Here is a 27,725-nt window from a genome sequence, read left to right as displayed (position 1 = left end):
AGGGTCCATCTCTATTACCCCTGACTTACTATACATAGTAAGTATGGTAAATGGAGTCCAAATGACATCGAACGAAGGTCAAATCCATAGATCGCTGAATGTTGGAGATGAATCAATCCTCAAATTACCCTCTAACCATCCTCATTAGCCTAGGAGGATCCAATATTAGGCTAATCCCTGAAATTCTGATGCTAGCAACCAATGGGGACATTACATATTACTTACATCTTTCTTATCATGATATACATTTTTATATAATGTTAATAAAGATCATGATAGATTATATCTTGTCAATCAACAACTGTGTTAGATGTCATTCAATTGACGGTCTATGAGTTGTTTGTATAGAATATTTCTTGTAAATCAATAGCTAAGTGTTAGATCTCATTAAATTGATGGTCTACGAGTTGTTTGTGTAGATATATCAAAGGTACTTGGTGAATATCATGTGATGGGATATTCAGGAGGCCATTACTCTAGAGTAATTGGTGAATATCATGTGTTTGAGATTCAGGAGGCCAATACTCATGCTATCAAAATTGATATCAATATGGTGAATATCTTCTAATCAAAGATACTCTTAGAATTGCCATTTCTAATATTACCGCTGGAGTAATACCTATTTTCTGTTTATCCTTCTCAGAGAGAGTGTTAATGTTATAATTTAGTTGGATAAACATTAAAATGAGCTTGTTGTGGATGAAATTACATGAATGATACATATACATACATACATACATACATATATACATACATATATATATATATATATATATATATATATATATACATACATATATATATATATATATATATATATATATATCATTTTCTATGTATCTTATTAAATGTCAATTATAATACCATCGACTGATTTCAATATTGTTTAAATTAGACTTGACCGACTTAGTGGCGGGTGGCAAACCACAATCGTGTTCAAGGAACTTGTTTTGTTGTGTTTAAACAGTGACTAAATAATTGCTTCTTCAACCAGGAGACCCGACCACGAATGGACGGACCTCCCATGTAGGAGACCTGTCCATTTGTGGACAGGTCTCCTCACCTTATCAAAACAACATATATTATGGTAGTCAATGGTCTGCAAACAAAACATTGAAGAAAAAAATATAAAGGCGAACTTATATCTGCAATAAGGGTATGAGCAACACTTCTGCAGTGAATACTTCAGTAAACACATAACAAAGAAGCAGTCCTCCGTGTTTTGTCGTCTGTAGATGCCAGCATATAATATTCTTTAAATATACAACAGTCAGAATATATATATATATATAACAGTCAACGTAGTTGGAAGTCAGACATGTTAAATTGATAACTAGTGGGGTCTGCAATCAGACTTATAATTCAAAAGGTATTATCTTCATTATATAAGTATATCCATATCATCTAGAGTAAGAACATTTCATAGTCAAACTGATCATTAAAATCAAAAAATAGTATCACAAATATTGTCACAAGGAAGATCAAATACTTCTAAACTGCCTTCTTGAGTCTATTGTCACAACATACACAGCCAACTCATACACTCCTTCACAATCACTAAAGAATTCTCCTCTATAGGTTTGATCTCAAGACAATGGTCTCGGGCATAGATGCACTTATCGCAATAAAATCTGACCAGCAATAACTTACCACATTCTAGCACAGATTTTTATCACTGATAAGTTCACAACTTATCGCTGATAAAACAGCGATAAGATGTTTATTCATCACAGAGTGCAGAACTTTGTCAAGATTCTCAAGATGCAAGTCTCAGACCATCATGGAGATGGAAACACTCAAGGAGTAGAATAAGATTCAGGCATATGTATCAGACTACTGTGCCACTTTAGTAGTTGTATTGATGGGTAGATTTCAAATTATATGAATGTTTTTGAAAATATATAAAAAATACAGTAATATTTAATGCTGTAGTATTTCTGGGTTATTTTCTCTGTGAATATAGATTAAGTTATTACAAGCTTTTCCCATACCAATGTAATGATCAGAAACCTAAGATTATTACATGGGAACACTCTGTAAGAAAATGAAAATTTAAAAATTATCAACAATCAAAAATCAGTAATTATTCATTCAGTAGCACTCATTATGACTGATTGAACAAAGATGAGATTATTTCATGTTGCACCTTATACAGGTCCATTGAAATGAAAATTAACCAGAGTGTAATTTGTAAAACATCAAAAGCTAATGTAGGTATTGGTGATTCTGATAGCAAGAAACATTTGCTTTCCAACCTAAAGAAACTACCGTAATATTATTTATTGTTAAAGTAACTAAGACCGTTTCTGCAAATGTATGTTCATTGCCATTGTAATTGATGATTTCCAAATGCAGATTTGGATCTCATATGTATAATATGACAAGAGGAGACATGTCTCTTCAAGAGACATGAAGAGACATGTCTCTATAGTTAATCACTATTTAGTTTATAAATAACTATATGCATAGCTCATCTTTAACATATATATAATATTAATATATTAACTATATATGTAATATAATATTATATTATTATATTATTATATAATAATATATAATGCATAATACCTATAATACATATTATATTGCATATATCATATATATATTATATATATAAAATATATAATGCATAATATATAATATATATTATATATATAGGATACCCAGCTTAAGGACAATTTATCATCAATGAGGTAGCTTTAATAAAATCAATCCAACAGAGGCTACAACAAAGTCATGTCCCGTAACTTATGTAAGTCATAGATATACATACACTCACATATATATATATATATATATATATATATATACATATATATATATATATATATATATACATATATATATATATATATATATATATATACATATATAATGTGAAACATAAAACAATATTCATATAAATCATGAATACAAATATGTCATGTTCCCTCTTTAGTGACATGTCATTTTTCAGTGGATTTGCCTATCATGAACTCTCGTAGGCAGATGGTTTTGGTGAGAGAGTCATTCTAATGATTATTTGAGGATTGGATGGTCTTATTTGCTCTTGGAGAGATGGTATTTATTATATTTTTATTATTATGTGTTATGCAGGGCCAAATGTTATAATTTTGAGTTGAGTTGCACTTTTTATTTTATAAAGTTACTTTTTATATAAAAGTGCATTATAAAAGGATTTCATAAGAATATTTTATGGATATTTCTAGAGGTTCTAGTGGCTTCTTAGAGAAGTGAATAAATAGAGTACTTGGCCTCTCATTTGGACATCCCATCTATGTCACAAGGTTCGAATTCGAATTCGAGTTCGACAACGATAAAATTCGAGAGAAGTTCGGTGAGGCCAAAAAAATTCGAAAAAAATTCGCCTTATATAAATTTCTTTTTTTTAAAACATAAATATTAAATCTAAAAAATAAATAATATTATGTTAAATTTCTATATAATATGAATACATTTTAAAACATATTCCTATTATTAGATTTTAAAAACTTAATTTAAATATTACTAATATATGATAAGAGTTATCTTAAAACGTAACCATATTATATAGATTTAAAAAACTTAATTTAAATATTACTAATATATTGTAAGAGTTATATTAGAACTTTTTATACTAACATAAAATATATTATAATCTAAATATTTAAAATATCAAACTTTAATATATTTAATAAAATACAAATCAATTTTTTTTTTAATAATTTAAAACATAATTAAGGTAGATAAATTTATATTTAAATACGAAATATTATAATTTAGGTCATATATTAAATTCTAAAATATATTACAAAACAAATTAGAAGATTTAATAGGAAGATGCTAAATTTTTATTTTAAAACAAATTTAAAAGAAAAGAAAACTTAAAAATTAAAACTGAATATTTAAATTAAATCTAAATGTTTAAACTTTGAATTTAATTTAGATATTTAGAGTCAAAAAGGAAGCCGACAATCATTTGATCTATCGAGCAAGATTATAAACTTCAGAAATATTTCCGTGGATGGAGTTTGAGCTTCTACGCAGGTTATCATTTACACTTATCGCTGCTTGACATGAAAGGGCACTTATCGCTGCTTGACATGAAAGGGCCCTACGAAAATGATTTTTTAATATATTTTATTTAAATAATCAGTACCTTGTCGAATTTAGCAACGAATTTTTGCGATTTTTTAGCAAAGTTTTGAAGTTCGTTGAATTTCGAACTTAATGGTTGAAATCCGGTGAACCCTGTGACACAGCATCCCATAACTTGAGTTTACACTACCTTTCTCTTTGAGCATTTGTGGCGCCATCTTGGTCTGCAAATTATCATTTCTTCTTTAGGAACGGAGTCTCCTAAGGATTTTGCATAACTGAGGAGGTGAAATATCCTTTGAAGGGTTGCACATTTGGAGGTGATACAACAGTCACTTCAGCGAGGGCATCATTGGGCTTAAGGCCATTTTCAGCATTTCAGGAGGCATTTTTAGCAGGGCCGAAATTATAGGAGGCCGTTTTTAGCAGGTCCGAAAGTATAAGAAGCCATTTTTAGTAGATCTGAAATTTTAGGAGGCTTCTTTCAACAAACCCAAAATTATAGGAGGGCATTTTATGAGGACTATTCATTTTCAGTCATGGATTGATTGCAAGACATCTTTAGAAGGCTTAATTGTGGTGGAGGAAAGATTTATAGTTGTTGGTTCGTTTTTGCTACAAGTCTGATCCAATTTTCAGAATTTCAGGATAGGGCTTTGGAACCACATTTTTGTTCATATTTTCCTCATTACTCAGCATATCATTCTGGGTATTTTTGCATCGGATTTCTATCGCCGAGGAGATAAAGATAGGTGATGCCATGATTTATTTTTAAGGAATTTTTCAAGACTCCTAGACATTTTCGAAAATTTGCAAAGAGGTACTTTTTCAGATTTGGGGTGACTTTGGCTTGGGTGTTGGCATCTTTAGCATTGGTAAAATTTATTACAGCCATCTACAATCAGGTTCTTCACTTCTCATTTGGCATTTGGCATATTTTCTGAGAAATGTATGTTTTTAGCTGAGTTCAAAGTATAGCTTCAGCACTTTACTATTTTACATTGTACTTGTCCTTATTTGCCATTTGGCATTATTGGAATCAAAGGAAGGCTAGGATTTTGCTAGTGAAAGAGTATTGTAATTTTTAGATTATCTATATTGCCCACCTAGGGTTTGATGATCATATTATTGGCTGAAATATGTATAGCATTATTGCAAGTTGTTGATATATGAATGGCATATGGTTTTGAGCAATTTTCTATGTTCAGCATTTACTTTCAGTAGTAGTCTTCAGTTGCATGCCAAGTGTTTGACAAAATTTCTCAATTCAGCATTAGAGGTTTTTTAGTGGCCTATTGGTAGAGGTCATTACAGTGGGATCAAAGCTAAATCCTACCATCCTGAGGGGGTTTAGCAATCACATGCAGCCACCTGGGGTTGGCTCTCACAGATTTTACACTTACAGGCAAACTTTGTTTGACAGGGAACAAGATTTTGATAGGTAGCCAAACACCATGGGTGAAAGACAAGAGCGTAGCCCACCCAGAGACAATAGGAGTGAGGATCAGGAAACAAGGGAATTTTTCAAACCAATAGTTACAGCTTAAGAGTGGATGGCTCAGGCTTTGCAGGCACTCACCACCATGGTTGAGGGCATGAACCCACAGGACAAATGTAATCAGGAACTGGATAGGGGAACACCAGAGAAAGATAACATGAGTGTGGCAGGTTCACGAGGTACACCTAGACACAGATCATGAACTGCAGATAGGCCTACACGTCCTACTTTCCTTAGAGAGGAGGCCCAGGAGGCCGTGGGAGATGATATGTCGGAGGATTTTCAGGATGACCTTAGAGCTGCAGATGCAGAATGGCAGGCATTGCCTCCACATGTCCGTGAATTGCTGAATTTTGATCGTTACCTGAGTCAGAGGAGAGAGCACATGAGGAATAGCCGGCAGAATAGCAGACCTAGAGGAGGCCAGGACAATGAGTTGCAGCGAGCTGCTAGCAAGCTCACATTACCATCCTTTGATGGCAGCAGGCAGATGACAACACAGGCTTGGATCCATAAGTTAGACACATTCCTTGCATTGAGGCCTATGTCGAAGATTGATGCCATCAAGTATGCCACCTTGCATTTGGAGGGCGCAGCACATGATTGGTGGTCACATGGTATGGTTACATTGTAGCATAATCAGGTGACATCCTATCAAGATTTTGTGGATAGACTAGTAGAGCACTTTGATAAGAAAGACCCAGAGGTCTTCTTCTATGATCTTGCACAGCTGAGACAGACAGGCAGTTTGGAGGTCTACATCAATGAGTTTCAAAGATTATCAGTGATGGTGCAGGATGTTTCTGAGAGGAGATTGGTTATATTATTCACAGAGGGGTTGTCAGAACCTCTAAGGGGTTGGATCAAGGCATTTGATCCTCCGACACTACAGGAGGCTACGAGGAAGGCACAGAGTATGGAGTTTACAGCACCATCCAGTAGATTCACCTCCAGGAGTACTTCCTCTTTCAGGGACAACAAGAAATTTGACAAGAACAAGGGCAAGAAAGATGATTCCCGGGGTAAGTCTACTGCACCTTTGGATACGGAGACCCTAAATGACTTGCGCAGGAAGAAACTATGCTTTTTCTGCAAAGGTCCTTATGATAAAGATCATGATTGTCCTATGAGGCCAAAGGGGAAGGCCAACAGGGTTATGTGGGCTTACTATGAGGGTTCAAATTTTGACAGTTCTGGACATGAGGATGATCATAGTGATGCAGAGCTCGAGGCAGAGGCAGAGGCTTCAGAGCCTAAGGAGGAGCCCGGGTTGCTCTAACAGAAGGCACACTTGTCTAGCATTCAGCAGGAGGGATCTTTTAGACTACATGGTGTTCTAGCAGGGCAGAGAGTTATTACATTGGTTGATACAGGTGCTACACACAATTTTATTGATGCACGTTTTGTTGAACGCTATGGTATTATGATTGAGGAGTTTGAGGGACTACGAGTACAGGTTGCTGATGGTTACACTCTTAAGTGTAACAGGATGGTTAGAGATTTTCCCTTATGCCTAAACAAGTATGAGTTCAAGGCGGACTACCATGTTATCATCATGGGTGATCTGGATATTGTGCTTGGGATGAAGTGGTTCCACTCATTCGGAGAGGTCACCTTCAGGTTGAAGGAAATGGAGATCAAATTTGAGGTGGATGGGAAACAGGGCATTTTGAGAGCCATCAAGAATGGTGACATCAGGACTATTTCCTTCAGATGGATGGAGAGGTTAGCCAGACATGATGACATTGAGTGGGCAGCAGTATGTACTCTCATGCCTACACAGGAGGAACAGCATAAGATAGAGTATCATCCAGACATACAAAGGTTGAGAGTGAAGTATGACAGTCTTTAGTGACATCTCACCTAGCAGGCCACAAGACAGAGGTATTGAGCACATCACTGAGTTAGAGGAGGGTGCTAAACCCATGATGATTACACCATACAGGCATCCTAAGAGACTCAAGGATGAGATAGAGAAGACCATCAAGGAACTTCTTGCAATGGGACACATCAGGCCTAGCAAGTCTCCTTTTGCTTCTTCGGTTGTGTTGGTGAAGAAGAAGGATGGTACATTGAGGATGTGCATTAATTTCAGGGTGTTGAACAAAAGGACAATCAAGAACACGTACCCCATTCCATGGATTGCTAAGCTAATTGATGAGCTACGTGGTGCATGTTATTTCACGAAGATTGATTTGAGATCCGGCTATCATCATATTAGAGTCAGAAAGCAGGATATTGAGAAGACAACTTTCAGATGTCATCGTGGGCATTTTGAGTTTGTGGTCATGCCTTTTGGGTTGACCAATGCGCCAGCTACCTTTCAATCCACCATGAACAAGGTCTTCCATCATCAGTTGAGGAAGTATGTGTTAGTCTTCTTCGATGATATACTGATATACAATCGGACTTGGCAGGAACACATGGAGCATTTAGAGTCAATTTTGGGGATCTTGCAGTCAGAGTCCTTGTACGCTAAGGAGTCCAAATGTGATTTGGGCATGACAGAGTTATTGTATTTGGGTCACATCATTATTGCAGAGGGAGTACGGATGGATCCTGATAAGATCCGTGCCATTGTGAATTGGCCTACTCCAGAGAACCTGACACAGTTGAGAGGGTTCCTTGGGTTGTGTGGTTTTTACCGCAAATTTGTTAGGGGGTATTCACGACATGCAGCTCCTATGATAGATTTGTTGAAGAAGGGAGCCTTTGCTTGGACACAAGAGGCACATGCTTGCTTTGAGAGATTTAAGATCATGACTACATGCCCTGTGTTAGCATTGCTCGACTTCTCAAAGCCATTTGAGCTTCAGTGTGATGCATCTGGAGAGGGGATTGGTGATGTTCTGATGCAGGACAAGAACCCCATTACATTTAAGAGCAGGAAGCTTCGTGGGCCAGAGAGATCATTTAGCATATATGACAAGGAGATGTTAGCCATTATGCATGCACTGGCTAAATTCAAGCAATATCTGGTGGGTGGTAAGTTTTGCATTAAAACTGACCACAATAGTTTGAGACATTTCCTTGGACAGAGAGATCTCAATGACAGACAGCAGAAGTGGGTTAGTAAGCTGCAGGCTTATGATTTTGACATCTCCTGTGTGAGAGGGACTCAAAATGTGGTAGCAGATGCTTTGTCACGCAGACCACATCTCAGTGCTATGGTTGAGATATCTGAGGATTGGAGGCATCTGATCATTGCAGAGTATGCTAGAGATTCATGGGCATCCGGGATTGTTGATGGGACAGTTGTTGATACCAGATACGCACTTGTGGATGATTTGATTATCTACAAGAATAGGATATTCTTAGTCCCAGGATCGAAGATGAAGCGTGTTGTTATGAAAACTCTTCATGATTCACCTATAGCTGGACATCCTGGATACTTCAAAACGTACAGGCAAGTACGGGAGTGGTTCACATGGAAGGGGCTCAAGGCAGATGTGTTGCAGTATGTTAGAGAGTGCCCTGTTTGTCAGCAAAACAAACAAGAGCACACCTTTTCAGCAGGGCTCCTACAGCCACTTCCCATTCCTGACAAAAAGTGGGAGTGTATATCCATGGATTTCATTACGGGTTTGCCTAAGGCCCAAGGGCGAGATTGCAACTATGTGGTGGTGGACAGGTTGACGAAGTATGCACATTTCTTTCCCATCACAGCTACTTACACAACAGTGCAGGTGGCTGAGGTCTTCTTCAAAGAGATTTTCAAATTGCATGGGATACCACGGAGTATAGTGAGTGACAATGACAACAGGTTCTTGAGCCATTTTTGGCAGGAGGTGTTCCGTTTATGTGGCACTGAGCTCAACACCTAGCACTAGTTACCACCCGTAGACTGATGGGCAGACTGAGATAGTGAATAAGTGGGTGGAAGGATATTTGAGGAACTACGTGGCTAGTCAGTAGAAGGCATGGGTTAGATGGATTTATTTATGTGAGTACTGCTATAATACCACATACCACATGTCTATTCAGATGACTCCTTTCAGAGCACTATATGGCTATGATGCACCGAGCTTCGTTGATTTGCTTATGAGTGATGTTAGAGTTCCACGTGCTGGAGATTTGCTCCAGGAGAGCGAGGACATTGTTGATGCTCTCAGAGATAATATTGCCAAGGCGCAAAATCAGCATAAGCAGTATGCAGATCAGAAGCAGACAGAGAGGAGTTCTAAGGTTGGTGATATGGTTTATCTCATGTTGCAGCCCTATAAACAGTCTACTCTTAGGAAGAGTGGATTGAAGAAACTTAAGCCTAGGTACTATGGTCCTTTCAAGGTTATCAGACATATTGGAGAGATGGCATATGAGTTTGAGCTTCCAGCAGACAACAGGGTACACAATGTTTTCCATGTGTCACGCCTCAAGAAAGCGTTGGGTCAGCATGTTGTGCCTTCAGCAGTTCTTCCTCCATTGGATGATGAAGGGAAATTGGTTCTTGTTCTTGAATGCATCATTAACAACAGAGAGAGGCAGCTCCATAGGAGAACTATTAGAGAGTACTTGGTGAAGTGGAGAGATTTGCCCAAGGAGGATGCCACATGGGAGGGAGAAGATATTTTGCAGCACCCAGCTTTGAGATTGCTTGAGGGCAAGCAATTTCAGGAGGGGCGGACTGTCATGTCCCCTCTTTAGTGACATGTCATTTTTAAGTGGATTTGCCTATCATGGACTCTCGTAGGCAGATGGTTTTGGTGAGAGAGTCATTCTAATGATTATTTGGGGATTAAATGGTCTTATTTGCTCTTGGAGAGATGGTATTTATTATATTTTTATTATTATGTGTTATGCGGGGCCAAATGTTATAATTTTGAGTTGAGTTGCACTTTTTATTTTATAAAGTTACTTTTTATATAAAAGTGCATTATAAAGGGATTTCATAAGAATATTTCATGGATACTTGTAGAGGTTCTAGTGGCTTCTTAGAGAAGTGAATAAATAGAGTACTTGGCCTCTCATTTGGACATCCCATAACTTGAGTTTACACTACCTTTCTCTTTAAGCATTTGTGGCGCCATCTTGGTTTGCAAATTATCATTTCTTCTTTAGGAACGGAGTCTCCTAAGGATTTTGCATAACTAAGGAGGTGAAATATCCTTTAAAGGGTTGCACATTTGGAAGTGATACTATAGTCACTTCAGCTAGGGCATCATTGGCAGGCCATTTTCAGCATTTCAGGAGGCATTTTTAGCAAAGCCGAAATTATAGGAGGTCGTTTTTAGCAGGTCTAAAATTATAGGAAGCCATTTTTAGCAGATCCGAAATTTTAGGAGGCTTCTTTCAACAAACCCGAAATTATAGAAGGAGGGCATTTTCTAAGGACTATTCATTTTCTATCATGGATTGATTGCAGGACATCTTTAGAAGGCTTAATTGTAGTGGAGGAAAGATTTATAGCTGCTGGTTCGTTTTTGCTACAAGTCTGATCCAATTTTCAGAATTTCAAGATAGGGCTTTGGAACTACATTTTTGTTCATATTTTCCTCATTACTCAGCATATCATTCTGGGTATTTTTGCATCGGATTTCTATCGTCAAGGAGATAAAGATAGGTGATGCCATGATTTATTTTTAAGGAATTTTTCAAAACTCCTAGACATTTTTGAAAATTTGCAAGGAAGTACATTTTCAGATTTGAGGTGACTTTGGCTTGGGTGTTGGCATCTTCAGCATTGGTAAAAATTATTACAACCATCTACAATCAGGTTCTTCACTTCTCATTTGGCATTTGGCATATTTTCTGAGAAATGGATGTTTTCAACTGAGTTCAAAATATAGCTTCAGCACTTTACTATTTTACATTGTACTTGTCTTTGTTTTCCATTTGGCATTATTGGAAACAAAGGAAGGCTAGGATTTTGCAAGTGAAAGAATATTGTAATTTTTAGATTATCTATATTGCCAACCTAGGGTTTGATGATCATATTATTGGCTGAAATATGTATGACATTGTTGCAAATTGTTGATATATGAATGGCATATGGTTTTGAGCAATTTCCTATGTTCAGCATTTACTTTCAGCAGTAGTCTTCAGTTGCATGCCAAGTGTTTGACAAAATTTCTTAGTTCAGCATTAGAGGTTTTTTAGTGGCCTATTGGTAGGGGTCATTACAAAATACTCAATGTAATGAGTATATCACTTCGACTGATGCTATACTTCAACACTCCCTCTTAGCAAGGGAGAAGTAACAAAAAACATTTTATGAGACATCGGAATCAAGGATATCTATACACAACATATTATCTGATTTTAACACTCTAAAATAGTGACTTGTCAAATAACTACAATCACAATGTTATGAACACTAGTATAACATATATTATGATCTCTAATTGTCTGAAACAATATCTAGAGAAATAATGAAAATGTTATCTATGATCTCTAATTGCTCGAAACACTGTCTAGAGATGTCCATAACAATAACATGAAAATTTGTTACTCATGATCTCTAATTGCCCGAAGCAATGTCTAGAGATGTCCATGATAACAGGCCTACCATTTGCAAGATCATCACCTTACAAACAATTACCTTATGTTTGTTTGTTATCATGGTGTTCGGCAAAATCCGGCCCAAAGAACCATGATAACAGGTCTACCATTTACAAGATCGTCATCTTATAATGGTTACCTTCTGTTTATATATGTCAATGAAAGATTGTCACCTTTCATTACATATCATATGTGAAATAGTAACCACCATGAACCAAATCAGAGGGTGGTACAAAGGGGTTTTCACCTCATACTTCTCTCATAGAGGAGAGTGTATTATAAAGGATTTCCCTTAGAACTTCTCCTTATAGAGAAGATATCATCCACAAAGGATTGCATCTCAAAAAAATTCTCCCTTTGAACATTGATCTTGGGAAGTCAGGTCCTCTTTGTTACTTCCTCAAAAACTCTCTTTACCCAAGGATGTCTGTCGAACTGATCACTCCCTAATGACATACGTAGGAGCAAGCCCATCAACATCATGTAGTCACCCACATGTATTTCTGGACTTCTCTAAATATAAATCTTTTAAGCTCCAACATTGCCTATGAAGAAGTGTCATACTCCCTCTTAATGTAGAAGAATCTCATAATCTCAATCATCATACTCCCTCTTGATGTAGAAGAATTTCATAATCTCAATCATCAAGGATGAGAGCCTTATTTTATCCATCTTGATCATTAGGTTTGAGTCTGCCCAATATCTAGTAGCATGTGTAAAGTACCACCTTTCTTTTCCTGTAAGAACATCCTCAAACATAAAGGAAAATATCAAGGCAAATAACTCTTATAGTATGTATAGAATTACAAATAAGAGAGAATACAAAGAGTAGTTAAATGTAAAAGTTAAGAATACTACTTATCTGCACATGAAGATTCAGAAATTGTCTTTTTAGATTATTTGAGAATGGAACATCTCTTCTCTAAATAAGGTTCAAGTGGAAATGAAACATTGACTATATTATTCCCCCACAATGTAAAAAATTCTCATTTTTATATTGTTGAACAATTTTGTATCAAATATGACAGCTTATTTCTAAGTTCCAGCTTGCTCTTTTCATCCATTAAAGCTCCAAACATTCATTAAGCTTGGTAGTAGAAACAAACACAAACCTGTCCACAATACGCCAATATCTTGATTGAGTATGATTATACCACTTGAATGACTCTACAACTCATACATCAAGTTTCATTTATCAAAGAGAGTCTCGTAGATAGTTTAATTAAAGTCACAACTTTCTTATGATGTACACAAGGTGTAGGCCCATTCACATAGTTTAATGAATTACAGTCCTCTTATTACAATTTATCGATCACTGAAGATTCCATTACAACATTGTTTTACTCCCTCTGAATCAATATGATCGATGTCACTGACGATTGATGAAACCATATCTTTTATCTGCTTCCTCTGACGGATGTGTCAAAATCCCTCTGAATATAAATCTTCTAAGCTTCAAAAATAAGCTTCCCTTTAACAAAGTGTTTAGACTCTCTCCGAATCTAATATTAATCCTCCTTTTCCTGCAAGAACATTCTCGAAGGAAAAATCAAGGTAAAATAGCTCTTATGTATATATATACAAATAATGAATAGACAAATGCAATACTCAATAATAATAACTACTTACCTCATATGCATCAAATAAATAATAAAATGCCTTCATATGTGACAAGTCAGGAGGAAAAAAAAATTTGCCTAATACTATTCTAGACATATGTAACTTATCTCGGTTGTATTCAAGATGGCACCAAGTTATACTTGGATCAATCTTTCCATTATAAGAAATTATAATAATCCTTATAAAATATCAAATATTTTAATAACTATAACAACATTAATATATTATTGATTTCACAATCTTTTATATGCTTGCATTTATATAATTAAATATATAATATTACAAATCTTCATTTTATAAAAATAACATAATACTCTATTTTCTAAGAAATAAATAAAGTAATTTCATAAAGTACTTACCTCTTAATACTCTTCTACTTAATCAATATCTTTTCCCTTTTTTCTTTCTCACACCATTAGATAGTCTTCTCTGCTCTACCAATCGGATCTATATCCTCTATTTTTCTTTTCATTATCACTATATCACTTCAAATATATATACACAAGATTTCTTTTGAAATAGACACATCTTTTCAACTAAATCATGCCTCTTTATTAATCGCACCTTTTCATTATCTTTGCTAACTTTGTATTGGTTACTTCTTCCTTCTTTCATCGTTGATTCAATTATCACTGTTGGGAAATTCCCTTGTCATTTCACTGTTGAATAAACTAATCCTTTAAAGGCTACTAATGTGTTCATCCACATTGGAGACTTGTCTTTGAATATTTATCGTTGCCTCTGTAATATCTCTGTATTTAGTCATTTACAACATCTGACGTCCATTTATTCTTGCAGACTTCTATCGCCATCGGACACTTTGTATAAATTTTGTTTGACTTGGCAAACATGATATACAATGTCTTCGCTGATGCTTATTTCTAGTTAGCATTTGGATAAGACAAATTAACTTTTGTCTTTAGTAATCTTTATCGGGCCAGAACATCATATGAGATTTATACGCTGTTGGAGTCTCCATACCAAAACTTTATGTTCACAACAAACTCGCTTAATATTTAATGTTTATCTTTATCAGCACCTTGTCCCGAGCCTACTCCATCATACCTCTGATACTGTTACGTAATTGGTATCGTATGTGATGTGTGTGACCAAGATGTTGTATTTCTCTATCAGTGTTTGTTCTACAATTTTTCTTTTCAAACTCCTTACTATTTATGATTTTCAAGTTGTGTGTCGACTCCTATAATACACATATGTATTGCATGTCGTATCACCCTCATGAATCTTCATTTCTTTTTTTCTTTTCTTTTTGAGTGCTTGCTTGAATGAGTGTTTCTCATTTGTATTTGTTTGTTTATTAAATATCATTTTATGCGTTCATATCCTTCTGAATTATTGGAAGTCATCACTGTTGTAAAGTATTTGATCATATTATTACTAGTCACTGCTCTGTATAAACTTCCATACATTCGTGGAGTTTGGTCACTATATGCAATTGACTTGATACCTATTTAGGAATGAGGATCTGACTTCAAAAAATCAATCGTTCCAACTCAATTCTACAGAAATAACTGAACATTTTGAGCATCAATCTTCTCGTGGTGGACGTGAACCTGCATATTGGTCATTGTGTTTCTCTGCAACATACCAACTCAAGTTCATTATCGTGCAGCCCTCTTCAATTCCACCAAACAAGTTTATTGACTCCATATTATTGATTTTCTCTGATTTTATTTGCAGTCTAGCTTTGATACCATGTTAAGGTAACTAAGATTGTTTCTGCAAATGTATTTTCATTGCCATTGTAATTGACTATTTCCAAATTTGGATTTGGATCTCATATATGTATAATATGACAGGAGGAGACATATCTCTTCAAGAGACATGAAGAGAGATGTCTATATAATTAATCACTATTCAGTTTATAACTATATGCATAGCTCATCTTTAACATATATATAATATTAATATATTAAATATATATGTAATATAATATTATATTATTATATTATTATATAATAATATATAATGCATAATATATATAATACATATTATATTACATAAATCATATATATATTATATATATATAATATATAATGCATAATATATAATATATATTATATATATAAGATACCCAGCTTAAGGACAATTTATCATCAATGAGGTAGCTTTAATAAAATCAATCCAACAGAGGCTACAACAAAGTCATGTCCTATAGCTCATGTAAGTCATAGATATACATACACTCATATATATATATATTAGAATATGAAACATAAAACGATATTCATATAAATCATGAATACAAATACTCAATGTAATGAGTATATCACTTCGACTGATGCTATACTTCAACATTTATAAATATGAAATAGCAGGCCAGTATTTTTTTTTTGGGTTGGGAAATCCATTTTTATAATATCCTAGAAAGGGTACTTAATTATCTGTTATATATTGCTCTTACACTTGTGCTTAATCACATGTAACATCCACACATGATATGCAAGCTGGATTGGCATGAGGAGAGAACTTCAACTTACAACTGCACCAGAACCAAATGACCAAGAAATGGAAGCTTCTGAATAAATCACCTTGTTATGATTTTCTAATGTACATTGATGTCTATGGAGACTATATATAATGACTCACTAGTACTATAAGATTTACAAGTTTAATTGAAAGGTGAAATCATTAGATTTAACATGTGAAATGAGTTTTACTGCTATTAAATTTAAACAAGTTAAATGCCTTTACAGTAAAAAAGATGTGAAACTAAATGTTGGTGATATTCCCTAAATAGATAATGCAACTTATTGAATTTTGGACTTCACATGGATAATTAGTTTTCTACCATGCTATAAATTCACTTAGATTCATGCACAGGGTCGGGTCCTTGTTGTACCAATCTAGATCCTGGTACTAGCTGTCTGTAGGTTACAACAGGCCTTTCCCAAGCACAGCCAAGTTTGCAGAGCATTCCCAGGCAAAAACGTGGACCAAATCAATTTTGTTTACTTTTCTTCTATTTTTCCTTTCTAACCTCCCAAATCAACATATCAACATAAGAAAATCCAACCCTAAACATAACATTTACCCTCAAAACAATTTACAACAAACAAATACATTTTCCTCATTTTGAAGACAAAACACACAGACCAAATACTTTCCTCATTTTCATTCTTGCTTGTCATTAAACATACAGAGCTGAAATCTGATAATAAAAATACTAAAGTGGTTGGATTGCTACTCTTAGATAATTCATTGTCCAGGCAATCATTAAGGCGGTGGGAGGAGGCACAACCACAATGGACTTCAATGACTAGACACCCTACCACTCCAGTAGTTCTTACTAGAGCTGTTGAGAGGGGGAAGATGCAGACTATTTTGAAATTGTACTTGTATTTAGTTATAGTTTTACAAAGAGAATTCACTATTTTTAGTTTGTCAAACTTCATGCTATTAGGCTATGGCTACCAGCCATCAGCATTCCACATGAGGATGTCATTTTGTACCCTATTTGCATTCAAATATATCTAGACTCGGCATGTTTATTTTGTTTACTCATTTAGTGACTCATTAGATGCATCTTCTCATTGAATTTTGCAAATAAATGCATTTCAAATTAAATCTAAGCAATTTTTTAAGTTGTAGGGTTTTTTCACGGTTAAGTTGTTAATTAATCTCTGACTTTTTGCCAATTTTGTTTGGCCCTTGGCAGTAAGTTGCCGATAATGATATTTTAACCTATGGTCTTGGGTGATGTTAGCATTTTGATTGCACCTTCAATGCAACATAAAACAAAACATGTGTGCAATAGAACTACTCCTCAAACTTAATGAAGAAGCTCCTTGTAAAATCAAACTAAAGTACTATGAGCAATATCTACTTGCAACTTACAATATTTACAATGTTTTATGGGTGATTTAGGTGTTGGCAATACAAACTAACTAAATAAAACCTATATTTTAGTTTTCTTTATCTATAAAACAAGGCGACTCAACATATTAGCACTAAATCATACAAACTAAATAAATAAAACCTATATTTTAGTTTTCTTTATCTATAAAACAAGGCGACTCAAGATATTAGCACTAAATCTCCACAAACACCTAAATCACCCATAAAACATTGTATGTTGCAAGTAGATATTGTTCATTGTAGGTTAGTTTTCATTTTACAAGGAGCTTCTTCATTAAATTTGAAGAGTAGATCTATTGTTCACATGTTTTGTTTTATGTTGCATTGAAAGGTGCAATCAAAATGCTAACATCACCCAAGACCATAGGTTAAACTGTTAAAATATCGTTATCGGCAACTTACTGCCAATGGCCATTTTTTGACTAAAGGAAATCTCCACAACTTGACAATTTGCATTGCTCAATAGAATGCAGGGACTAAATATGCAAGTAGTAAGTACACATCCAGATTTGAATAGGTTGAAACAAACGAACACAAATTATGTCAGACATTAAATTCAAGATTTGTATAATAGACAAGAAGGATTTATTGACAACAAAATTTGTTTCAAATTTAATTTAGAAAAACTTAGTATTTATGGGTTTTGTGGATGATTAAATATTTGGAGGAAATGATGGTACGCGCAAGGAAATTGCTAATCAAATGCACGATGAATTTGAGATGTCCATAATTGGTGACATCTTGGATTGCAAGTGAAACAAAATAGTTAAGTTGTTTTGATCTATCAGTCAAAGTCTATCAAAAATCTGTTGAAGAAGTTTGGATTTGAAAATTACAAATCAGTGTGTACTCCTATGACTACTAGATGTAGGCTAACCAAAGGAGGCAAATCCTCCAAAGGAAATGTCAGAGAGTATAGAGCGACAATCAGAGAATTGCTAAATGTGACTGCTACCAGACAGGATATCATGTATGTTGTTTGTCTGATAGCTAGATTCCAGAACAATCCAAGAGTATCACATGTTATTGCAGCAAAAAGGATATTTAGATATTTAAAAGAAACAGGGTAATTGGGGTTGTGGTATCCCGAGGATCAGGCTTTACTCCAAAATTCTACACTAATGCAGATTGTGTCTGTAGTTTTGACAATGGGAAGAGTATTTGTGGTCAATTATTTTTTCTTGGCTCCTCGTTGGTTGCTTGGTTCAGTAAGAAGCAGGATTTTGTATCTATTTCCTATGTAGAATCCAAATATATTGTTGTCGCATCACATTGCACAATGGTACTTCGGATGAAACAGATATTAAAGGATATTGGTGTAGTGTTTGAGAAACCACTCTCAAGCATTTGTGATACTACCTGCATAATAAACCCAATGCAACGCTGAAAATTGAGATGTTCTGATCCAGCATCTCTTTTTGAAAGAAAAGGAGTTGTACTATAAGTAGAACTTGTGTATGCACCCATGACAACACATATTGCATATATCTTTACAAAAGCTTTGTGCAAAGATACTTTTTGAGTATCTTCAGGAGAGGTTGGGGATATTATCCCTTTCTAGTTCAGACTAAGTATCATTGGCACTGCATTAATACAGGGAGCTTACTACACATTCTTGGTCTAGACTAATATATGGGGCTTCACCTCAGGGGAGGCAGTGTGTGTTGCCCACCTTTGTCCTTGATGTCAAAGGGGGAGAGAGAATAAAAGTGCTAAAAGTGCTATGTGATGAGATTGTGTCCGGTTGTGCAATTATGTTTGTCGTTGACAAATGTTGCATCAATGACAAGGGGGAGATTGTTGGTGGGCAGAGTTTTCTGTTGATGTTGCATTACTCATGTTGCAGAGTTGATGATGCTGTTGTTGTTTTGCAAAGTTTGTTGCTGATGTTGCAATGTCAATGTTGCAGAGTTGATAATGTTGTTATTGTTGTTGTAGTATTTTGTGTGGTTGTCTTTGATGGCAAATTGTTGAAGTTGCTGACAATGTTGCAGAGTTATCCATGTGTTAGTATGGTTGTTATTGATGGCAGAATACTGCTTTGGTGGTCAGTATTGTGCTCAGTATTCCTGTTATGTTGATGTGGTTTTGAGGTTATGTTGGTCTAGAGGCTAGTGCTTCAGAAGGATGGTGGTGGTATATTCTGTGATGTTTGTGTTTGTCAGTGGTCTGGAATTCTCTATTGTTTCGGATATGGTTTGTGGCAGTATGGTTTCGTTGTTTTTCTGTTTTGGGTAGTGTTGATGTGGTCCAGAACATAATTGCTAACCTCTGATTTCTTATTGGGCTCCGGTTATTATGGAATTTGGGTAAGGTGTTATTTGGTCAAGGCAATGTGTGAGGTGTAGTCCACTTTTCATTCCTCCCCACCGCAGTAAAGTTTAGGTTCAACATATTTTAAAATTATGTTAGCCAACTTGGTAATTTCAATTTAGTATAAGTAAGAGATTGTTTGTGATGGACCAGTAAGGAGGTTGACTGAGAAGAAAATTCAAATCTGTCAGATATTGTGTGAAGATCTTGTGGAAGTATGAAGGTGGTTGGCAAGCAGAGGGTGTGTAGCTTTTGTTAGACACCGGAGGCAATGAGCCAAGGGTTTCTTCTGGCAGTTGTACTATACTGGCAGATTTCCTTTTTCCCTCTTCTCTCTTAGGGCAGTGAGCCCACCCCCAGTGAGCATTCTGCAATGAGCCACCCATTGTAAAAATTACATTAACTGGTGTTTTCATTCATGAGAATTAGCTTCTCTGTGGTTTTCCCTAACTTGGATTTTCCACATAAAAATCTGGTGTTCATGGTGTATGATTATTGTGTGTGCTATTTCATGTTTACATCTGGTTTGGTTAAGTGTAAAAAGTATTAATCAGCTGATTCCAGATCTGTGAAAATTGATATAAATTTATTGACAACTGATTTCCTCCTCCCCCTCGCCCCCACCCTCTCAATTGTCTGGGATATTCTACAGAATTTGCTTCTAACTTTCCTCAAAATTTGGAACTGTTGTCATAAATATTTCACACTACTCACTATATTTTCTGCAGCTACCAATCAATCTCCTTATCCACTGCAACTTGATAATAGCACATGTCCCAAGTTCTCAATACAATTTAGGACTCCTTAGAGGTGCGTAGAAGATCTTTGTGGGCAAATATTTGACCACCGTCACTTAAGATCTTTTTGCAAATTACTTCATTCATTACCCACTAAAACGCTGTGCACTTCAGAAATAAACCATCATTGACCCTTACTATCATTCCAATGTCTTTTGCTTCAAACTGCCTTATGCATAACATACATACATTTCCACCTGCATTCTTTATCTGGTGACTATTATGCACTAGAATGTGTATGACTCTCGTCAGATAATTTTGAAGCTCCAAATCTCCCTTCTAGATATAAGCATGTGTCCTATCATACGGACCTTTGACTGTCATACATTAGCATCTAGACTAAGTGCTCACTGTTATCTTCTTTCTTGCAGTCTCTTGAGCATTGCTGCCCCTTTTTACCTGCTGCTATCCCTTGCAAAGGACTCAAGAGTACTACAGAAAGATCTCTGGACATCATCAATGTTCAATATATTGGATCAACCTCATCCACTGCTTTAGCAAGCAGGTCCTATAAAAATAAAATTACATTAATCCAAACTTGCTTTGTTCCACCTCCCATTTGATAGTCTCAGTATAGCTTCACGGAGTGGTTTGGCCACAAAAGATGTCAATAGACCCTGACTGTCACCCGTGTATCCACCTAGTGCTTGAACTTGATGGAGATATCTTTCAAGAATCTTGCAAACTTTGTGTGCTGGATGATCTCCTGATCTTGGACATCAAGTCTTGCCCAACCTTACCATTCCTCGTACTATCTTCAAACCCCTTCAGTGAACCAACCCAGCAACAAGGCATCAACCATATAAGGATCACTGAATGTGAATGGATGCTTAGTGGAACAATCTGCATCACTAGCCAAAGATACTGTACAGCCAGATTGAGACCTTAAAAGAGACCTTTTACACCATGTAAAAAAATGAGTTATCTATATTCATTTAAAGAGCTGTAGTCAAATGAGACTGTTTAGATGCAAGATCATCAACATCAGCTTCAAGCTATCCTAAGACAATCCCTGGCTCCATATCACTCTCACTATGGCTAGTAGCACTGCTAATACTGCTTCTGTTGCTATTGCTAGTAGTGTTATGTTGCCGGTGCCAATCATTAGACCCAATCCATGAACTCTCTGAGGTTTCCTTTCCACCATTAATTAAAACGTTGACCCAATCATAACCAATACTGACCTCTACATAGAAATTTTGTCCTCTTATCTTTTCATGTGAATATTGACTGTCTCTGACCTTGCTCCTTTTCATATGCTTACTTGTCAGATCTTGAAAAGATAAAGTATATGTGCAAAAAAAATTGTTTGTGCAATTTTCAGATAGTTTCTCTCTTATGTAAGTTGCTCGAAATTCATTAAATTTCCTGTTATAATGAAAGTTGCTGTAACAGCATGGCACTTGACCTTTCATTAAACCTAAATAATTTGTTTTATATTATATACTAATTTTTATTTTTTTTATTTTTACATTTTAACTTTGATATCATTATTAGTTATTAAATCATATTTCACAAAACCAGCTACAACTGCAGAAAATTTTATAAAACGATCGTTAGCTTAAAAGGAACATTAATTACAATATAGCCATGGACTTACCTGTGCATTTATATATCTGAGTATTGTAACTCAATTTACAATCCAATTGATAATGATAAGAAGCAGAGTAAGTGCAGGATCTAGGGTTACCAGAACATAAAAGCAAGAAAAATTTCTATGGGACTCCTTTCCTGGAAGATGATTAAAAGTTGAGATTTTGTCTGTCCAGCGCAGGAGTAATGACTGAAACTTACTAAAGATGAAAAGAGAGTAGTGGAGGGATTGGAGAGAAATAAATGCTAAAAATGCATATACGCGAGGAAATAGCACCCAAAGTAATGAAAAACATCGTAGCTGATGTTATCTTATTCCGTCGAAATCCAAAGCAGTTACTTCTGGAATGTCCTATCCCGTGTATCTGGATATCCACACAAATTTCAGTACCTGTTGACATGTAGGTTTTCCGACTTCTCTCTATTTTATACTATGAATTTCTCAGGTGTGTCAGTAATATGCAGTTCCTCTTGTTTTGAAGTTTGAAGCATTCTCTGCTTGTTAAAATAAACTTATTCTTAATTAACATGCAGGTAAATTTACTTCTGATAATCGTAAAATATTAATATTGTATTTAGCGGCATCATCCATGCTTGTACCAGTTGTTTTCGCTATTGCAGTGGAATTCAAATACGCCATGCAATATAAACACTAAGATTTAGTGGATTTGAAGTTACAGAGGGCAATTTGATAAATAACCAATTATTGTGGAATTCGATAAAGAATTGGAAAAACATTGATGGCGGTGACAAGCATGACAGAGAAAGTAAAGAATAAGTAAAGCAAGGTTGTTCTCACTAGATAATTCTATGGGGAGGAAGTTGGCCCTTGCGAAGGAGAGAAAGTGTATAGTAGCCAGCGTCCATGAGATCAGCAATATTATGCAGAGAATCTTGTTCTGAACCGAGCTCGAAGATGGCTCGAGCTTCTGCCTTCTTCAGGTGCCTGGCAGACAATGATAAAGGCAAATCTCCAGAGTTCAATGTCCTCAGAATGTTACGATAAAGCGACAGAACGGCGGGCTTATTGCGCACTAAATCCTCTGCAGTCGCCCATACTAGTCCCTTCGCCATTTTCTATTTCACTTCCTCCTTGTCACGCGCCCGGTTGCATGCCACCACAGCTACTCTTCAATCTTCCCCATTGTTGTCGGGTAAAGAAATAAAGGAAATCAAACGATTAATATCAACATGATCAAATGGTGAAATTTGCAATAAGAATGTGAGAAGCGTGGAAGCTGATACAGGCAATCCCGTTCATTAAATAAAGGTTTTCACCGTTTCCCCTTTTCCCTGCTGTTTTCCTCCATGTTTTTCGTTGCATAAAAATATTAATTTAAACATTAACATGCTTAATTTTTGTTTGTTTTGATACTATTTTCATTTTTTTTTTATTTATAAGTAATATTACAGTATTTAATTTTTTATATTGTTATCACAATTGTTTAGTTTCTCTAGTCAAACTTATTGACTCTTGTTAGTCGCTGCCTAATGTTTTCTTTTGCCCCCCTTCCTATTTATTTTTCATGTTAAACCAGCATCATATTATAAAGTTTCTAAAGTTAGATTAAAAATATATAATTATCTAATGTCAAATTTGAATTTCTGATTAGCTGAAATAGTTTTTTGTGGGGATTTATTAATTTTTTAAAAATAAATATTAAGAAAAATAAGAACTACTGAATAGGATATAGATACATTTATTTCATATCAAACTTGGGGAAAGTCGGTGGCAAAAAGGTGATTGATATGGCTATGAGAAACCAACGACAAAACAAAGGCCTCCGTTGTTTGCTTTGGCTGCCACTTTTCTCCCTCCCATCTTTGTATAGTGAAAAAATTGATGGAATTTCAATGTATAATGATTAGCCCGTCGTGGTTCAGAAATGGAGTGCCACAAAACAATTAAAATTTAATTTTAAAAAATCAATATATATATATAATTATAATTTAAGATATTATGGAATTTCCTACTTTTCTACTCCTTATGGACAATTTTAACACTACACGGAAATTGGGCAGATTATTATCATTCAGTAATATAACTAATTAGAGGTCAAATGAAAATATGAGCAAGTAAAAAGTCAAAGTTAAAAAGGAAACAAAAAGATTTAAGGTGATACACGTTGCAATCCTCTTCCATTTAATTAAAAACTCCACTCACAATGGGAAGTTATGTATCTATGTGTTCCCAGCAGTGTATTTCATTGACTTATGTGTTTCCAGCAGTATCTATGGGAGTTTTTTCATGAGTTAATGCAAGTAAATGGCAGATTGATAAATTTGCACAAAAGATATATTCTGACAAGTCAATTGGAGGTTAGGATGTCAATATCTCCTTGGGATCAGATCTGGATCCGTCATAGTACGACCCAGCAGGACTGACATAGGTTGCCATCCATGTTGATAGAGGTTGGCATGAGGATGAGGTTGGCCTGGATAGCCATACTCTTTTTGCTCTTACAAAGATAAGATCAATTTGTTGTACGGCGTGCACGATCACCGTCATTGTACATCTCTCTGTTTGTCAAAAAGCCGATGACAGACTTGCTACTAATTATTGTCATCGCACATATGTGTTTGTTTGTCAAAAATAATGTCTCAGAAGCTTTCCTTTGGTGACATCATTCGACTTCCACACAGACATAACTCAACTAAAGATCTGCGCGAATTGAAGTTCAAGTTGTAAGGTACGCTCGATGATATGACGTATTTTTATATTTTAATAAAAAATAAAAAATTATTTAGTTAAGTACGAAAAAAGAAACTTACTATGTAACTATCCAAAAAAGATAATGCAAGGCAAAGGACAGGGCAGGGCTTGGCACGACTTTCGGCGGTGCAATTAAGTTGCACCATAGCTGGTGCCCTTTAGTTGCATCTATTTGATCATAAAGACAAAAAATAATGTTTTGTTAATAAATACTTTTTAAAAAATTGAAGGTTTTTATGTTATTCTTTATTAAAAAAATTCTAAAAAAAAAATTACAATAAAAGTATTAAAAATAATTCATATTTATTATTAATTATTTTTCTTTTTTAAATATATTTTTTTATCTTTTTAAAATTTAAAATTTATTTAAAATATTTTTACTTTCAAATTGAATAAGAAATACAAATATAGTCATTTTTAATATTTATTTATTTATTTATGTATTTATGTATTATTTTATTATTCAATAAAATTAAAACAATAGTTATTCTTTTACTAATTAAAATGAATTGTGATTATTAAATTAGATTGGATTTATACACTAAAAATAACTTTTAATATTTTATATTCTATAATGAAAACAATTCAAATAAAAATATTTTTTTATTTATTTTTAAATATATATATATATATATTTTTTAACTTTATCAATTGAGTACAAAAATTTGAATATTAATTTATTTTAAAAATATCAATTTCATTAAAACAAATATTTATATTTTTTAATTATATATTATAGGGCTTCCGTAAAATTTAAAATTGAAAGCTATGTAGGAAAATAAAATTTACCATGTAGTTGTCTAGAAAAAACAACTTTTTGTCAAGCGTACGAAAATGTAGTTGTCCATTTTTGTCAGGCAGTATAAAGCAGGGCAAAGTAGTAATTAGATTGGCTATCCACAATGCAAATAAGTTGCACCTTAGTCAGTGCCACTATGGTATAGATTTGTCAAAGAATGCATATTTTGGTTTTTTCAGCAAAACTATTTAATTTGCTATGTAAATTCAATATTATATATTTTGAGATTTTTCTATTATTCTGATAATAGATCTTTCTCTATAAATTGTATAGAGTATAATTTGAAAACACAGCCTATTTATTTTATGATAAATCTAGAAGTGTGATTTTAAAAAAAAAATTACACATTCTATTTCTGGATGGATTATGAGAACCTCATAATATTATTATTATTAGTCCCTACCTTATAGGCATAAGATTATAGTTTTTTCCTTGTTTATACTATTACTATTTCTTTCAAAAATTTGAAAACATTATCAAATGTTAAATGTTTGTTAATATTATTATTAAAATATATATTTTTCACACTTAAATGCTATTTTTTTAATTAGTTATTACTATTTTTGCCAATGGTTTAAACATTTTTTAAAATTCATTGAAATTCTGTTATTGCTATGTGAAAGGAAAGTGGCTTAAATAAAGAAACGGCATTTAATTTGGCCTTAGTGGTTGCATTATTTTCATTAAACTTCTGCCATATATGCATTTTATTGAGCAGCCATATATGCATTTTATTGTGCATTGCATTTCATGCCTAACTCATGATTAAAACTAATTGTTTTTAAGAGTTTAAATTTATCATTTTCAAATTTAATTATAAATGCATAGTTAGATGCAAGTTTTTTAACTACATAATTTCTATTAAATATTTTTTGATGATTTGATTGGGTGAATCATTTTGAGTCTTATATGCACATGATTGAAGTTAAATATTTTTATTTGTGAGTAAGTTAGTTTAGATGTTTATACTTTCAATATTCTATTTTTAAGAATTGATTTTTTTTATTCAACTAAAATATTTTTAAAAATATTATCTATATTTATATTATATAATATTTTAAGAAACACTATTATATTATTATTAAAATATTTTTATTTTCATATTATAATTCATTTATAATAGTATATGTGATATATATGAATAGAATTTAAGTATATAAGATTTGTGTTGATTAAAATATTTTATATACTATGATAAATTTATTATTGTATTTGATGCAGGCTAAAATACTATTGTAATCACTCAAGTTTAACTAGTGATTAATCTTTTCAATTTCTATCAACTAGATAAAAGTATTTTTATTTTATATTTAAAGTTCTAAAATTTGTAATGTTTATATGTGAGAATTTTAATTTCTAAAATTGTTAAAATTAATTTTCTTTCACTTGATTGATTCATATAATTTGAGCCTTATAGGAGCAAATTTCAAAGAAGCACTACCTAGATGATAAGAAAATGAAATAATAATAGATATCTAATGATTTTTCAAACTTAAATACTTATTATCACTTTTCAAAACATTTTGAAAACATGTGTATATTTATATCATAATTTGAATATTTATTGTAATGTGTTAAAATTTATTTTTAATTGCCTTTATTCATTTTCTTAAACAATCTAGAAACCTATCCCTATAAAGCTAAGTAAAAATTGGATGAAGTATTAAAATTATATATAAATTATTCATACAACATACAATTTGTTAATATTTTTAAAATGTTGATAGTATATTTATTTAGTAATACATAAATTTATTTCATTTTAGTTGAAACTACCTAATTGTTAGTATAGCCTCACTACCCACTTGCATGAAGTTTTATAAAAGTGCCATCAATATCACTATTTAAATATTAAAATAAAAGTAAATTAAATAATATTTAAGGGTTCAATACAAATTGAAAGTTGTAAATAAAAATTTCATATATTAAAAAATAGTG

At 33.8% G+C, this 27,725-nt stretch overlaps 1 protein-coding gene across 2 annotated transcripts in view; it reads right to left on the bottom strand.

Annotated features, from left to right (window-relative positions):
- The window catches only part of LOC149572985 (COMPLEX 1 LYR-like protein), an 84,306-nt gene extending 60,707 nt beyond the window's left edge, over positions 1–23,599 (bottom strand). The window contains exon 1 of one of the 2 annotated variants that reach the window (XM_089814126.1): positions 23,075–23,599. In XM_089814126.1, coding sequence (XP_089670252.1) covers positions 23,075–23,349 — 275 coding nt within the window. In that variant the 5' untranslated portion in view covers positions 23,350–23,599. The remainder of the gene's footprint in view (positions 1–23,074) is intronic. The other variant, XM_089814127.1, reaches the window with a different exon arrangement.
- Between the last annotated feature and the right edge of the window lie 4,126 nt (positions 23,600–27,725).

The sequence above is a fragment of the Cupressus sempervirens genome, chromosome 2 (genome assembly GCF_028749045.1).
Source record: "Cupressus sempervirens isolate cs-2001-9-10 chromosome 2, ASM2874904v1, whole genome shotgun sequence".
Classification (NCBI taxonomy): domain Eukaryota; kingdom Viridiplantae; phylum Streptophyta; class Pinopsida; order Cupressales; family Cupressaceae; genus Cupressus; species Cupressus sempervirens.
This window is presented reverse-complemented; position numbering and strand designations above follow the sequence as displayed.